This window comes from Antechinus flavipes, chromosome 4 (genome assembly GCF_016432865.1).
Source record: "Antechinus flavipes isolate AdamAnt ecotype Samford, QLD, Australia chromosome 4, AdamAnt_v2, whole genome shotgun sequence".
NCBI lineage: Eukaryota > Metazoa > Chordata > Mammalia > Dasyuromorphia > Dasyuridae > Antechinus > Antechinus flavipes.
Window position 1 is genome coordinate 482,779,647 of NC_067401.1, and position 15,870 is coordinate 482,795,516.

Sequence of the window (15,870 nt, forward strand, 5' to 3'; positions counted from 1 at the left end):
ACCAAGAAAGAATGCAGAGTCAAGCATAAGCAGGGGCTAGAGAGCCTCTATAGGAAGCCAGAGGCCTTAGGATGAAGAAGGTCCTGGGACAACAGCCACAGACCCACCCACTCCTGGAAACTCATACTGGGGGGATTCAGTGTGCTTGCAGCAGCCCATCTTCTCTACCGGTTCCCGGTTACACATTTTGTCTCTTGATGGGAACACAATAAACACCAAAAAGTCTGGGATTCATAAAGCTACAACTGTGAAACAAAAATCAACTGAAAACCTTAGTCCAAAGACACAGGGACTCTAGAGGACTAGGCAAACACAAGACAAAACCACTTACTTTAATTGTTCCAAGATCCATTGGATTTTTAACAACATCATAGTAATTATGGAGTCCTAAAGCTGTAACATCAACAGGTTTATAAAAAGGCCAAGCATATGCTACATGTTTCTTTGCAAACATTTCTTTAAGAATCTCATTACAGTATTTTAATTGCTCGGTTAATTTAACACTTTTCACAACTTTATATTGTTGCTGAGAATCTGGTACAATATTCTTCACGACTTTCTCTTTTAAAAGTGGTATTTTAGCAGATTTGTGTTCAACTAGAGTTGGTGAAGATTCACTACTTGCTGTAACGATTGAAGTTGTAGGGGTTGTAGTATCTGCCTTTCTTTTCACACCCCTTTTAACCTAGAAGAAAATGCAAAAATTTTAACAATTATAGAATTTAATTTTTCAGAACTCACAGAAAATATAGGTTATGGCATTAAAAATGAAAACGCAGACAAATTCTAATAGTAACACTTAAAACAAGAGTTCCAAAAATCCTCTTAAAAGGGAAAAAAAAAAAAAAAAATCAAACTTTTTTTTTTTTTACAAAGCATTAAAAAACAGAAAAAAGAATAAGGTGTTCAAACATTTTAGTCCCTTAAAAATTATATTTATTAGATGATTTTATTGCCATCTCCCTGTTAAAATTTTGCTTGACACATAGAAAAGAACATCCTGCCTTACTTGGGTAGTACAGCTCGGCAAAGCTGCTTTAGCCACATGCAATGGAGAAAGTGCCGTCTGCGGACACACAGGTGGTGGAATCGCTTGCTGCTTGGCTATCATGTCAGATGCCTTGGGAGACGGTTTCTCCTTAATAGTAGAAACTCCTGAAGATGGCTGAGTACCTAAGACAAGGTTCAAATTAGCCAAATATTAACAATGCTTTCAGAATTCCACTTTTGTGGGATTTTTATTCATACATGTACATACACAATATTTATGTGTTCTATTTGACCCTCATTTCAACTTGTAATTTAACTGACATCCCTGAATAACATTTTCAGCTTTTTCCAGGTTTCCCCATTTTAAATTGAGCAGAAGACTGAGGGCCTTGATTAATCCAAGGGGCTGACAACAAACGCGCGCTGGTTCAGCTCCGAGGCTCCTCATCCCAGAAGTGACCGGACCAGGGACCAGCACCGAGCAGAGCGGCCGGCACATCCCGCACACTCCCCAACGGTTACCAACCGCTCCAAGGGCACATCTCCCCTCGGTCCGTGCTCAGAAGGTGCGGAGATAAAGCTCATCCTCCTCCAAGGAGAAAGCCTTAAGACCCAGGCTGTACTGGCAAAGTCCCATCCTTCAGAAGAAGGAGCTCAGTCACGATCGGAGCATTAGCCCAAAGCTACATTTAAATACATTCTCTTTTTCCTCGTTCAAGATTCCCGTTCTCTCAAATGCTAGTGGGGCAGCCACAGCCCAGAGCACGGAAGGACTGTCTCTTGGTTTGGCCATCTCTCTCTAGGCTAGAGGGGCACAGATGATGGATCGCTTAAGTAAAACGACTTCTGAAGACTGGTATACAAAAGAATACAAGGTTAATATTTATTTTCCCCCGACAGTCCACCATAACTGGCCAATCCTGGCTGTTCTCTGCCAAGGTTCCGCCCAGTTCCCCCTTGCTGGTCAAAACCAGAACCTCAGCAGGACTGAGAAGGTGCAATCGTAGAAGCTGGCAGATTTTCTCTTGTAGCCAAGCACCAGCTTCTGATGAGAGAAGCTGAGGCACTTCGGGAAGCTGAAGGGCCACACAAGAAAGGTGGGCTTTGATTCTTAGGAGAGAAACCAAATGCACGACAGCAAGACTTACTAACAAAATCTGGACAAGAAACCCCTTAATTTTTAAGCCAAAATACAACATGACTCTCGACAGGTCTGACCAAGCTCTCAGCTAACGGCACTCTCCCACCCGTTTTGCTTCTTACCTTTTCGTTTCCTTTCTTTTCCACCTATTACTTGTTCTTCTGGAGGCATCTGAGACATTTTTTGCGTAAACAGTTTCTCTAAGGCTTGTGCCATGAGAACAATGTCATCACCTGGCTACAAAACAAATTAAAGACTCATGTTTATCCAGTTTCAATTCCATCATTTAAAAAATATTTGGGGCATACAGCATTTGGCACATCGCAGGAGGCTACATTAAAGCCAATCAGAAAAGTTACCGCACTACTCATAGTATCTCTAAACTTTAAAGACAGACTCTCCAATTGAAATAACATTACTCTATATGATTATTATAACCAACTTTGTCTCTGAAAAAGGGCCTTGGCTGAAAAGCCAGAGGGAGGCAGATGTGGGAGAACCTCAGAGGTCACTGGGACCGGTGTGCTCCCACTTGGACTGGGTGGCCTCTGGCTTCTTGCCTGCCTCTAGTAGGCTTCTCTAGGAGACCTCTGTCCTTCCTTTCCAGACTTCCCTTCTCTACCCCAGGCATTCCTGCCTCATGCTGTTCCCTCCACCTGGAATGTGTCTCCTCTTCCTTATTGCCATTAATTCCCATTCCTGACAGGTACAGTGCAGCACAAATACACTACCTGATGCTATCTGGGTGATCCCCCCCAGCCTTAAGTTTTCCGATTAATACCTATTTATAGTATAGTGTAAGTATAAGGGGAATACTACCTGTGTCCCCTGTATTGCTGTAAGGATCAAATGAGATAATACTAAACACATAGCAGTGTTAAGCATGCAGGAAATGTTACATAAATATTAGCTATTATTATTATTCTTCAATGGATGAAGACAGAATGTATGTAACTGCAATCATAAATTGAATATATTTTTGCAGTACCCAATACTATAGATATATATATAAACAACGTAGCAGAACAACATACCTTATTGTATAAATAACAATTGGAGAACATTGTTTTCAAGTCTTCTATACATTCTGATGATTTCACATAGTATTTATGTTCCAAGCGCTTTTTAATTGTACTCAAATCCATTGGCTTCTTAATAATGCTGTAATAGTCCTGTGGGGTTTAAGTTTAGAAAATGTAAATGCTAACAAGAACACATTTACAATTAGTGCACAAATAAAATAAGCAAACATTTAACTTAATTTGTTTTATCATGAAGATAGGATCTGAAGACCAAATAGCTTTGTAATAATAACAGATTCAGTCTCTGTCACAGGAATAAAAGATATACAATTGCACAACTAACCTTACATCAAAATTGACAGATGTGACAAACTTGGCACCAAACTAAGAATAGCAAAAACTAGTATACTCTATTTGAGAAGGGAATAGACTTACAACATACATTTTTATTAATAATTATTCATTTTTATTAATAAAACAACAACAGTTTGCACCAAAATTTCTCAAAGAATCTATTTGAACCTAGAGGGGCCAGGGGCATAATCTAAGAGACATGGGCACCACCAACACCCCAGATCTTAAATACTTCAAAAATCTACCATCATTGCTAATCCAGTGAGCCTGTGCTTTCCCCCAATAAGGTTCCAAGTGACCAGCTCACAGCAGGGGACCAGGTTTCTGGCCTGAAGATGTCGGAGCTACACACTCGGTTCTGGAGGAACCCAGACAACTTTACGAATGGCACAAAATCAGGCTGAAGGCTTCAGCAAAAGCTCCTGGAAATCTGAGACCTGCAAAAGCCTCAGGCCCTACCAATGACTGGGGGACCCTGGTTTCGGCCCTACCTGATGATGCTTTTAAGGATAAAACATCCATAACAGCATTTTGGGGACAAGCCAACTGCAATTCTAAGGCCAGAAAAAGGATCTCCTGGTTCTAGAGAGGAAATGTTTTCTTGTTTTGTTTTCCCTTCCTCTCTGCCAGGTGGGTGGGCCGGGAAGGAGGCAGGGGTCTTATGGCATGTTCTCCCAGCAGCTTCTTGGGCACGAGGTTCTCAATCTGACTCTGCCAGCTCGGGGAGCGTGGAGGCTCCCTTCATGCTGTGCTGAAGGCCGCCTGCTCTGTAACCCAGCTGATTTTTTCCAGAGTTGCCTGGAACTAGAACTTGCCTAATCACAAGCTGATGGGAGTCAGAGGATAATCTGAGCCCAGGCCCTCCTACCACAGCACGGCCCTCTCGAGCGATTGGGAAACAAGAGCACTCCTGCCTACAACGCGGCTCCCAGGGAAAAGCTCAGAGCGCCAAGGCAGCCAGCAAAGCCAGGTTTGGGCCGCCCGTGGGAAGCCCTCGGGGCTCCATCCACCGCACCCCAAGGTGCCCGAGCCCCCACTCACCGGGAGCTTGAGCTTGGCAGCATCCACGGGCTGCTGGAAAGGCCAAGAGAAGCTGTGCCGCCACAGCGCCTTCAGGACCACCTTCTGCAGGAACTGCAGCTGGTTTGTGAGACGGCCCGTTTTTTTGGCATTTATGTACTCTGGTGGAGGGGGGTTGACAATAGCCATCTGTCGACTTGACAGAGACATCGTGAACAGCTTTTTCCTGATGGGGAGTTGTTTTCCCTACACATATATCCTGGGGAAGGAAAAAGCAAGATGGGGTCAGACTTAACTGAGGCGCCCAAGAAGTCAATGCCCCAGCTCCTCCTCGTCCCCCCCGGGGAGAGGAGAGCAGGTTCAGCACCCCTGGCCAAAGGGGCAGTCTTCTGCTACTGGAACCTCGGGGCTAGGCCAGTGTCTGCCATTTGACCAAACATTTTTTATTCAATCAAAACCATCTTACCCTTTACCTTTTTTCCCTATAAAACCAGAGTTTGTTCATTGTATAGTCTGTTTTTAAAATATTTCCATTTACTGTAAAGTTTTACTTAAATTCAAAAGTGCAAAAAAAGATGCTCCAAGTCATTATTAATCAGAGAAATGCAAATTAAGACAACTCTGATATACCACTACACACCTCTCAGATTGGTTAGAATGACAGGGAAAGATAATGCAGAATGTTGGAGGGGATGTGGGAAAACAGGGACACTGATACATTGTTGGTGGAATTGTGAACACATCCAGCCATTCTGGAGAGCAATTTAGAACTATGCTCAAAAAGTTATCAAACTGTGCATACCCTTTGATCCAGCAGTGTTTCTACTGGGCTTATACCCCAAAGAGACACTAAAGAAGGGAAAGGGACCTGTATGTGCCAAAATGTCTGTGGCAGCCCTGTTTGTAGTGGCCAGAAACTGGAAAATGAATGGATGCCCATCAATTGGAGAATGGCTGGGTAAATTGTGGTATATGAATGTTATGGAATATTATTGCTCTGTAAGGAATGACCAACAGGATGAATACAGAGAGGACTGGCAAGACTTACATGGACTGATGCTAAGTGAAATGAGCAGAACCAGGAGATCATTATACACCTCAACAATGATACTGTATGATAATCAATTCTGAAGGACATGCCCTCTTCAGCAATGAGATGAATCAAATCAGTTCCAAAAGAACAGTAATGAACTGAACCAGCTACACTCAGCGAAAGAACTCTGGGAAATGACTATGAACCACTACAGAGAATTCCCAATCCCTCTATTTTTGTCCACCTGCATTTTTGATTTCCCTCACAGGCTAATTGTACACTACTTAAAAGTCTGATTCTTTTTGTACAGCAAAATAACCGTATGGACACGTATACATATATTGTATTTAACTTATACTTTTAACATATTTTAACATGTATTGGTCAACCTGCCATCTGAGGGAGGAGGTGGGGGGAAGGAGGGGAAAAATTGGAACAAAGCTTTGCAATCGTCAATGCTGAAAAATTACACATGCATGTATCTAGTAAATAAAAAGTTATAATAAAAAATAAATAGTAATACTTAAAAAAATCCTTAAAACAAATAAAAATACCTCTATTTGTTTTCCTAAAAATATTTGCAGAGTTGATGATGTATTTGGAAGAATACCTACTAGAAAAAGAAAGACACTCAAGTCAGAAAGTGGGGATTACAGATGGGAGAGTAATCAAAAAGTTGTCTCTTGGACAAGATCACAAACCAGTTAAATATTGATAGAAAAAAAAAAAAAAAAGATTCAAAATGTTAACATCCCATATCCAGCTTTACATTCTTCATGTTCTATTCTAAAGCCTGGCCAATCCAGCCTTCTTCCCTGTTTCTTATTATTTAACCCATGCATAAGATACATTCACTTCTTCCTTAAAAAAAAAAAATTATACCATTAAAAATCCATCCTCTTCCCAAGCTGAAAAAACACAAAACTTTGTAACTAATATGGATAGCCAAGTAAATTCTTGTAATTGGTCTCATTCTGTATCACTCACTCTGCTTCCCTACATTCCTTCAAAGCTAATTTTTAACAAACCTTAATTTCTTTTGTCAAACTGAGCTCTTCCAAGAGAAAGGAAAACTCAATGGGGTAGAAAATTATTCCCTAGGGCTAATGAGGCCCTCAGCAAGATAAAACTTACTGGTTCATTTGTATCCCCAATGCTTTTGCTTTTGCACACAAAAAAGTGTTTACTGTTTTTTATTCATTTCAGTCAAGTCCCTAAAGTACAAAAATTCAGAGCTTGATTTTTCCTGTTTATTTAAAATGCTACAGGATCATTAGGAAATTTACTTCTAGGGCAAATCAGCAATCTGCTTAGTTTTCCTATCTTTCTTGGCTTCTACAACTCCAAGGGACTGGATACCCTCACCCTAAAAAACAGCCTCTCCCGACTTCTTCCTTCTTGATGATCACAAAATTAGCTTTAATGAGTCCACTGATCTCATCTACACAGGGGAATGCTCAAATTCTTTATTTCCAACTTTGTTCTAGCTTCTGAATTCCATGTTTTCATTGACAATTATCTATGAACATGTCAAATTCAACTTGTATAAAACAGTCCTTAAACATTTATTAAGCACCACTATGTTCCAGGCACTGTGCTGGAAACACAAAAAGGAGGTCAGAACCAGTTCCCAGTCCCTCCAGCAAACAACCTTTTCTTCTTTCAAACTTTGCTTTTCTTCCTCCATTTCCACAATTAATTCTTACTCTCTTCTCTAGGTTTTGATCTGGATGTCTCTTGGTTTCCTCCTACTTTAACTGTCTGACCACCGAGTACCCTCCTTTCCCTTCTCCTATGGTGGAGCTCTCTCCTCGGTATATTTCACTTGGTGATCTCAAGGAGAAATACTGAAAGTTGCTAGTCCTTGTCTAAGCCACCCAAGGCCCAGACATGCCCCCGTTAAGTCTGAAGTTGGGAAGCAGGGGCTGGAAGGGGCCAAGAAAGAATCCCACCATAAAGTGATGATGGGGTCAAGGAGGCTCAAGCCACAAAACCCAGCCCAGAATGGCTCTAAAACACCTATCAGTAAAGACAAAGAAAAACACAATTTGGGCACAAATTTAATCAGAGTCCCTGGAAGGGATGAGCCAGGAGTTAAAAGTCTTTACCATGTGATGAGAGTGCTGGAGGAAAAAAATATAAAAGAAACAAGCTTCTGAAGAAAGAATTAGAAAGTATATTGTCACCAGAGAAGCAGAAAACCTAGCCTGGACAAGACCTGAGGGGCTCCAGGCCTAAGACCTTCCCCTCATCCCCTCTTTCCCCCCAGGCCATTCACAGCTCTGACCCTGGTACCCCAGCACTATCCCTGTAAACAACAGAGTCCAAACTGAGGGACCTAAGCCCTGTGCCAGGCTTGGGAGGGTGGGGGGAGAGAGAGGCATGAGCCTCTCCCCCCATATCAAACCCCACGCTCTGCCCTCAGATGCCAAGACCTCCAATCTACCCGGATACAATCTCGGGGGCAAGGAGGGGTGTTCATGCCATGCCTCAGGGCACCCAAGGTCCAGAGCCCAGAGTTATTGCTTGAGAAACCAAGGCCGCTAAATGACAGTAATGAGGCTGGGATGCATTTGAGAACCCTGGGACAAGATGGGATGCAGTCCTGGGGTCCAGTCACTTCTTGAAATCCTTAGGAATATTAGAGCTCAAATGTAGAGCTTTTTGATCAAAGAGAAAAAAAAAAAGCAGCCAGAAAGAACTCAGATTCTGAGGTTCCACAATTGGACTCACACCTCATTTAGCTGCTACTAATGGAGAGTTTGAAATCTGATATTCCAAAAGGCAAAGAAAACTAATTGTACAATCAGTGGGGAAAAAAGTAGACCTCTAATAAAATAGAGGACTTCCAAGCATTCCCAAAGACAAGACAAGAGCCGAGTATAAAGCTGACATGAAAACACAGAAACCAAGAGAATGTATAAACACAAATAAACAATCTTAAGGGACTCAGAGGGATGACACTATCAGAGCCTCAGAAGGCTTGGCAATGGTTCATTGTGTTTTGATCATCTTAAATGACGAAAAAGGGGAAGAGGCGATGTGAAGGAGGACAGGGTAAATTCTCACATAACTGGGGGGGTCAAAGTAGAAGTCTACACAAATGGAGGTGGGGTGACACAAACCTTGCTGTGATTCAAAATGGTCAAGAGAAAATACACGTTTTGTCTCCATCACACACACACACACACACACACACACAATTGGCTGTTTCTCAGTCCATCTGCCATGCCTGACTGACCACCGTGGACCAGTCTGTCCAGTGGGTTTTCTTGGCAAAGACACAAGAAGAGGTTTACCATTTCCTTTATCACTAGATTAAGGCAAACAGATGGCTTGCTCAGGGGTCCACAGCTAATAAAAGTGAGATAAATTTGAACTCAGGTCCCTCAGACTCCAGGCCCATCCCACCTACCTGCCTCGGGGAAAGATTAGTGAGAAGCAACATAATTGACAAGTATAATTGTGAATAAATTGATGGCCTTCAGAAAATGGAAAAAGAGCAGAAGGAATTACAAAGTAGGACCTAATGTCATCTCATTTACAAAAAAACACTCTTGAAACAGTAAAAACAAGGGGCTGGAATTACATTCTTGTTGTTTAAAGCAAAAGTTAAAAAATTAAAACAAAAAAAAACAAACACACAAACAAAAACAGGAGTAGTAATTATGACTTAAGAGCATAGATCTAATCAAGAGTTTAAAAAGAAAGCAACATTTTGCTGACAAGTATCAGAAAGCGAATTGATATCAACACTAAACATGGATACACCAAAATGGTATAATAATTAAACTCTTAAAAGTTAAACAAATTATAAGAAGAAATACATTAATTAATAACAGGATTTAAACTGACCCCTTCTCAGACTCAGAAACTAAACAAAAGTACCTGAAGGGAATTTCAGAATAAACTAAATAAAAAAGATCTCGGAAAAATAATAGAAATTGGAAAATAGAAAAACACAAAGGACCATGCACATATTTCTGAGCTGAGAATAAAACCTCAAAAATTTTGCATCAGAGCATAGGAATATCAGAATTAAATGTAAAAACAGTCAATTTTTTTAGATCATAATGCAACTAAAAAAACAACTGTAAGTTAATGCATCTAGAATAAGGAAGTAATGGAACGAAATCAAACTGATTAGGAATTAACCTAAAGAATGGGTGACTCAAAAAACAAATCACACTCAAGAACAATGATTTCATGGAAGAAAATAATCAGGGAATACAGCCAGAACAGTACTTAATTGAAAAATTTTCTTTAAACACTTCTATGAGAGTACAAGATTAATAAACTGGGCATTTAACTTAAAAAACCTAGAAAAATAAACTATAAATTCCAAATGAACCTCGTAACAGAAATCCTGAAAAATCTGAACAAAATTCATTTAAATTTTAAAAGAATGAATAAAAATAGGAGCCATAACAAAGCAAGAAATACCGCTCTCCACAGGGGCTTTTCCAAATCATTTCATCTGCCCTTCAACACCACCGCTCCCTCCCCCCCCGGCCCCCAACACACGAGATCTTTGCCTCACTAAAAAAAAAAAAAAAAAAGCCAATCTGCCCACATTTTTTTCCTTCTTTCTCATCTTTCTCTCAGAGAAGCCTTCTGCCACGTTCTGCTACTTGAGATAGGAAAATGAACAAGTGTCTCTATTCATTACCAAGAGTGGACCCTTCCATCCACAATAAACCCCATTCTCTCCTCTCCTCCAACCTCTTCCTGGCATATCCCTCATCTCCCTTTCTCCTAGCTCCTTTAAAAAGCCATCCCGGCTCAGTAGCTAAACTTGTTGGAAAGGACATCTACACCAGGCACTTTCACTTTTTTCTACCCATTCCTCTACACCCACTTCAGCCAAGTTGGTCTCTCCGAAATTACAAATGATTTATTTAACTGCCAAGCGCAAAGACTTTGGCGATCCTCATCTTTCTCACCTCCTCGCAGCCTCTGGGGACCTTTTCTCTCCTCTGGGCTTTCTGGACACCAATTTCTCCAGGTTTTTCTCTTACCTGGTAGTTCTGTTAGATCCTCATCCAGGTCATGCCTTCTAATCCTGGGCCCCTTCTCTTCTCTCTATACTACTTCACTGGGGATCTCATCAGCTCCCATGAATTTAGTCATTTCTCATCAGTTAAGTCTACAATCGACTTGCCTTGCCTCAATTTCAACTCTGATCTTACATCTCCGATTACTTTTTGTTTATCCCAAACGTTTCATATTCTTAATCTTAAATAAAAATCTTAAATTCAGCAAGTCCAAAACCTAAGTCATCATTTCCCCCCTAATCATTACCTCCCCACTTCTCAATTTATTCCTGAGCTGCCATTCTCCCCCCCCCCCCCCAAATGCAAGTCTCGCTCTCAGCCACGGGTCCCTCTCCATTTCCAATCTATGGCCCAAGTCTGTCATTTGCAGCATCTCTATCCCACATGCCCGCTTCTCCCTGACACTGCTGGGACCCTGCTCCTCCCCTCCCCTGCCAGCAGAGTCCCCCAACCAGCCCGGCCTCCCTCCTGCTCAGCTCTGACCCCCTCCCCGCTCAGCCACTAAAGGACTTTCCCCAAGCATAGGCTGACCACACTATCCCCCCCCCCAACTCAGTGAACCCAAGTAGTCCCCTGGCACCCCTGGGATTAAATGACATCTTCCCTTTGTGCCAGACACTGCCCGATCCCTCTTCTAGCCCTTGCCATTCTCTCTCTTGGGGATATTTTCACTGGTCTGGAATGTTCTCCCCCAATCTGACTTCCGGCTCTCCTGGATTCCTTCAAATCCCAACTACAATCCCAGCTTCTACCCGAGGGCTTTAGTGCCTTCCCGCTTTATCCTGTATACAACTTATTTTCCTACTTGTGCTTGCTTGTAGTCCTCCCTCCCCCACTAAGGTATAAGTTCTGGGGGTTGGCAGGGGTGCCGCTTTTTGCTACCCTTGAATCATAAGGATCCTAGCTCAGCCCTTCCTCTCCAATTCCTCCAGAAGAGCAGCCAGAACAATTTTCCTAAATCACTGCCCAAGCCTGAGGAACCTCTCCCATTACTACAGGCCTTTCCCAACCCCTTCAAACTATTAGCACCCTCCCCATTTACTTGGCTGATAGTCCATTACAAGTAACTAAATAGAAATTGCTATCAGTATCTTGTGGACAAGGGCTTTGTGTCTTTGCCTAGTACAATCCCGGGTCCAAATTCTTCCCTGCTGTTGCTTCCAAGCCCTTTCCATCTGCCTCCCATTTCCCTACTTACACCCCCTGGAGGGATGACTGAGCTCTGCCCTAATTCATGGGGGAGACAGTTCAAAGCCCAGGAAAGGACAGGCCCCCGATTTTCCTCCCCGGGGCTCAGCTCCTTCACCTCTAAGTATCTACTTAATTCCACAGGCTCAGTATCTCCCTAATCTTCAACAAGATTAATCATCACAGGTTTGATAGCAAAAGTCATCTATACTTATCTCCAGTCCCTTTCAGCCCACCTCTGCCTTTCTTTATGGATAGATCACTATAATCTAAAGAGGTTTAATATTTAAGGAACCCCAATCACCATAGGCATGTTTTAAAAAATTAAACAAATGCATCTTGTTGGATTTTGCAATGTTTTAACTTTTAAAAATTAAGTTTTATATTTTAGAATTTCACCTCAAGACAGACATTCTGTAGAGTAGAACTACTAAGGTTTATAAATATTCCACTTCAATTTTATTTAAAACCCTGTCTTTGGGCATTTTTTGGGGGGGGGCTTTCTTGGAATTGGGAATAACCAGACTTCAAACTTCCCCTTTTCCATGCTTTGAGCAGTGCTACTAAGACCTAAGGGCCCAGAGTTTAAGCACCACAAATATCTTGCAGTTGACCCTTTTCCTAAATCAAAGCCAGTGTTTGTCTAAAGTCTAGTGGGAAGTACTGAGCAGAGCTCCAAGAGAAAACACCTCTATTTCCTGGCTCCAAATCCAACTCTTCCATCCCAATTGTTAGCTTCTCCCTCAAAGGACCATGTATCAAGCAATCTGCTGATTCAATTGTTCCAATTGTTCAGTGATGAAAAGAGCCATCTACACCCAAAGAAGACTGTGTTGTGAGTGTAGTTCACAACATAACATTTTCACTCTGTTGTTGTTTGCTTGTATTTTATTTTGCTTCTCTTTTTTTCTTGTGCAGCAGGATAATTGTATAGATTTATATATATATTTTGGACTTAGATATTGGATTTAACATATTTCTACCATGTTTAACATGTTGGACTACTTGCCATCTAGGGGAGGGCAGGTAAAATTTTGGGGGGTTAGAACGGGGAAAGGGGGGAAAATTAGAAGACAGAGTTTTGCAAGGGCTAATGTTGAATTGTCCATGCATGTTTTGAAAAAATAAAAAGCTTGAATCGAAAAAAAAAAAAAAAGCAATCTGCCAGAAATTTGGCTTAGACAAGTATCTTGCACCACATTCTATAATCAATTCGTGACCTTAATGTTAAATACTACAAAGAATGAAAAAAATTATTCATCTTTCCCAGAAACAAGGAATAGACAAAAAATAAATTAAATTTAAAATATTTAGATAATAAAGCTTAAAATAAATTTAATTATTTTAAGTATCTGAACAATAAAAACTTAAAGTAACTTTAAAGATTTAAAATAAATTTAAGCATTTTAAATAAACAAAAGTTTAAATTATTTTAAAAGCTTAAAATAAATTAAATATCTTACATCCAAATAGTAAAAAGTTAAAGAAAATTTTAAAGATTTAAAGTAAGCTGAAATGTCTTAAAGTATAATAATGAAATAAAATAAAATGACAAAAAATAAAAATAATAAAATAATGAATACAAAAAACAAGGAAGCAGTGGAATAGGGAGGGAAGGTTTCTATCTAAGTTCAAGTAGAAGTGTGGACACGCCAGCATAGCGGTCCCTTCCAAGGTCAGCTAAGGTTCAACACCAGCTAAAAGCAATCCTCCCCCAGCAGAAATTTGCTTCCAGGTCCAGCAAAAGCATCAGCGTCAGACCACAACTAGCACCGAGAATGTAAGCTGCCCGAGGGGAGGCCAGCCCGGCCTCCCGCAGGTCGAGCCCCGCCCAGCCCACGCTCGCTCAACTCCCCTGCAGCTTCCAAGCCGAAGCCTGGGCCCGAGCGCGCGTCCTTGGCTGCCCAGCCCTAGCCCGAGAAGCCCCGGCCCACGAGGCCGCCGTCCCCGGGGCTACCCAGAGGCTCCGCTGGCGCAGTGCCACCCGCTCTAACCGCCCCAGTAACCGCCGCGGGCTCTGCGAAGGCCTGGCCCACTGGGCCCGGAGCAACCAGCCACTCCCTCCCAGGCCGAGCTCGAGGGCTGCGGCCTGCCCGCCAAGATGCCCCCAGGACTGTAGGGGGCCAGAAAAGGGAAGGGAGAGGGCCCGCAGGGGCAGGATACTCACGCCGCTCACCCGTCGCCGTTACCGCTCACCCGAAATGGCGGCAGTAAGCGGGCTCTAGCAGGCACTTTTATAGGCGATCTGGTAGCGTCCCTCCGCTCATTGGTCTATCTGGATCACGTGTTCCATACGAGGGCGTGGCCTGCCCAGGGGCTGCGGCCCAAGTTGAAATCTGTGCGTTCCACTCCAGTCTGCACGTGCTCCAGGAGTCGTTTTGCAGAAATCTGGGTTTTCTTGGAGTGGCGCGAACTTTGTTGCAAAACAACACAGAATATAGCGCGGTCTTAGTCGTTTAAACTGGGCGACCAAATGCATAAGACAATTTTTATTACGATGGGTGCAATGCAAACCTTTCCCTTTAGGACATTGCCCTTCAAGTTTGGTAAGCTTGCTTTGGGCATGATACTACAGAAATGTTTTGCAAAAAGCAGTTTATAGTTTGCAGAGATTTTGGCTTTTTCTCCCGCCTTTGCATCTTAGCGCGCGTGACCTTCGTTGAATGTTAGAAACATGCAAAACAAAACAATCCAAAATCTAAACCCAATACAGAATAACTTTATTTTAAGATTTGAAAAAGAAAAAAAAAAATTCTCCCAACGATTCTCTAAGGCAGGTAGCGTAAATTACCCCCATTTTACAAACCAGGAAACTGACAAAGCAATTTGCACAAGACCAGGTGCAGCAAGTAAGCACTTGCTGAGTTATTAAGTTATTAAATAGAGTAGGAGGACTCCAATTTCAGATAAACAAACTGCTGGATAGGAAGTGCATTTTTCAAAAGTCACACGCCCCAGTAGTGGCCGAATCCGGATTTTGACCCCGTGCCCGACTCCAAATTCAGCGCTTCTCCCGCAAGCGGTTCATTTAGCCGAAAGTCTTTCAGGATCTCTTATTGAGGTCCAGGTCTTAAAGGTCTGGGAGGAAGGTGGAGGTGGAGACGGCTAGAGATCTGGGACCTGCAAGTAGAGAGAAAGGCAGACGTTTGGAAAAACAGAGCACTCTTCCCTTCCCTCCAAAACCAACTTTTCAAAACGAGGCCCCGCTCCAATTCAATTCATTAAACATTTATTAAGCTCCTATTAGATGCCTGGCACAGGGTCAAGGTCCCTAGGTTGACCTTGAAGCACCTACCGAGAAAGCCGAAAAAGGGCACCGGGCTTTGGGCGCAGAGCTCTGCTTGCGGGCCCCGCAGCCCCCGGCCCAAGGGTCGGAAGGGAAGAAATGAACCTTCCCCGAGGCTTGCAGCAAAGCTCTGGGTCAGTTAAGATCGCTTCTCGGAATGGCCGGCCCTCGTTCGCTCTTTATCTCCGTACCCGGAGCGGGGAGGTGAGGGAAATTGGACGCCGGGCCATTTAAAACGGAGCTCTTCGGCGCAGGCTCCAGCAGCTTGGGTCAGGAGCAAGGCCATTTTCCCGGTCAACTCCCCTTCAACAACTCGTGGCTTCCTTCGTTTCCTTCCCCTCCCCCACCCCGGGACCGAGTATCATTCCCAAGACTATTTTTTAAAATCTCCTATTTCTTAGTTCCTTTTCGTTCTCTCCCGCGGAGGGAGGTAGCAGCTAGGAAAGAATTGGGGAAGGAGACAAACTTAGTCGTTTTGCATAGTTCCATTCAATTCCAATTCTATTTAGGGCTTTCTACGTGCAAGACTCTGGGTTAGCGGGGATCTAATAGCGGCTATCTTCTCAGAGGGTCATTGTGAGGATCAAATAATCAGCATTAAACACTGGAATTATGGCTGGCACATAGTAGGGGTTATTCTGGGAATAGAAATCTCCCCAAACCCCATGAGACAGTTCTTGAACTTAGGAAACCAAACTAAGGAAGCCTACCTTCTACTGGAAGGGAACAAAAAGTATACAACTATCTACCTATCTGTGTATTCCCGTTTCTCTCTCTGTCCT

General features: G+C 42.6%; 1 protein-coding gene and 1 long non-coding RNA gene across 2 annotated transcripts in view; both read right to left on the reverse strand.

Annotated features, from left to right (window-relative positions):
- Nucleotides 1–14,058, reverse strand: part of BRDT (bromodomain testis associated) — a 38,987-nt gene extending 24,929 nt beyond the window's left edge. Inside the window, exons 1-6 of the mRNA XM_052000007.1 lie at nt 13,970–14,058; nt 4,549–4,786; nt 3,166–3,303; nt 2,254–2,368; nt 1,010–1,173; nt 332–685 (exon numbers count right to left, since the gene is read on the reverse strand). Coding sequence (XP_051855967.1) covers nt 332–685; nt 1,010–1,173; nt 2,254–2,368; nt 3,166–3,303; nt 4,549–4,737 — 960 coding nt within the window. The 5' untranslated portion in view covers nt 4,738–4,786; nt 13,970–14,058. The remainder of the gene's footprint in view (nt 1–331; nt 686–1,009; nt 1,174–2,253; nt 2,369–3,165; nt 3,304–4,548; nt 4,787–13,969) is intronic.
- Nucleotides 14,059–14,501: 443 nt separating this feature from the next.
- LOC127560619 (uncharacterized) lies at nt 14,502–15,472 on the reverse strand. Its single transcript, XR_007953379.1, has 2 exons — nt 15,098–15,472; nt 14,502–14,922 (listed from the first exon to the last, which is right to left on the reverse strand). It is a non-coding gene; the product is annotated as an uncharacterized LOC127560619 (long non-coding RNA).
- Between the last annotated feature and the right edge of the window lie 398 nt (nt 15,473–15,870).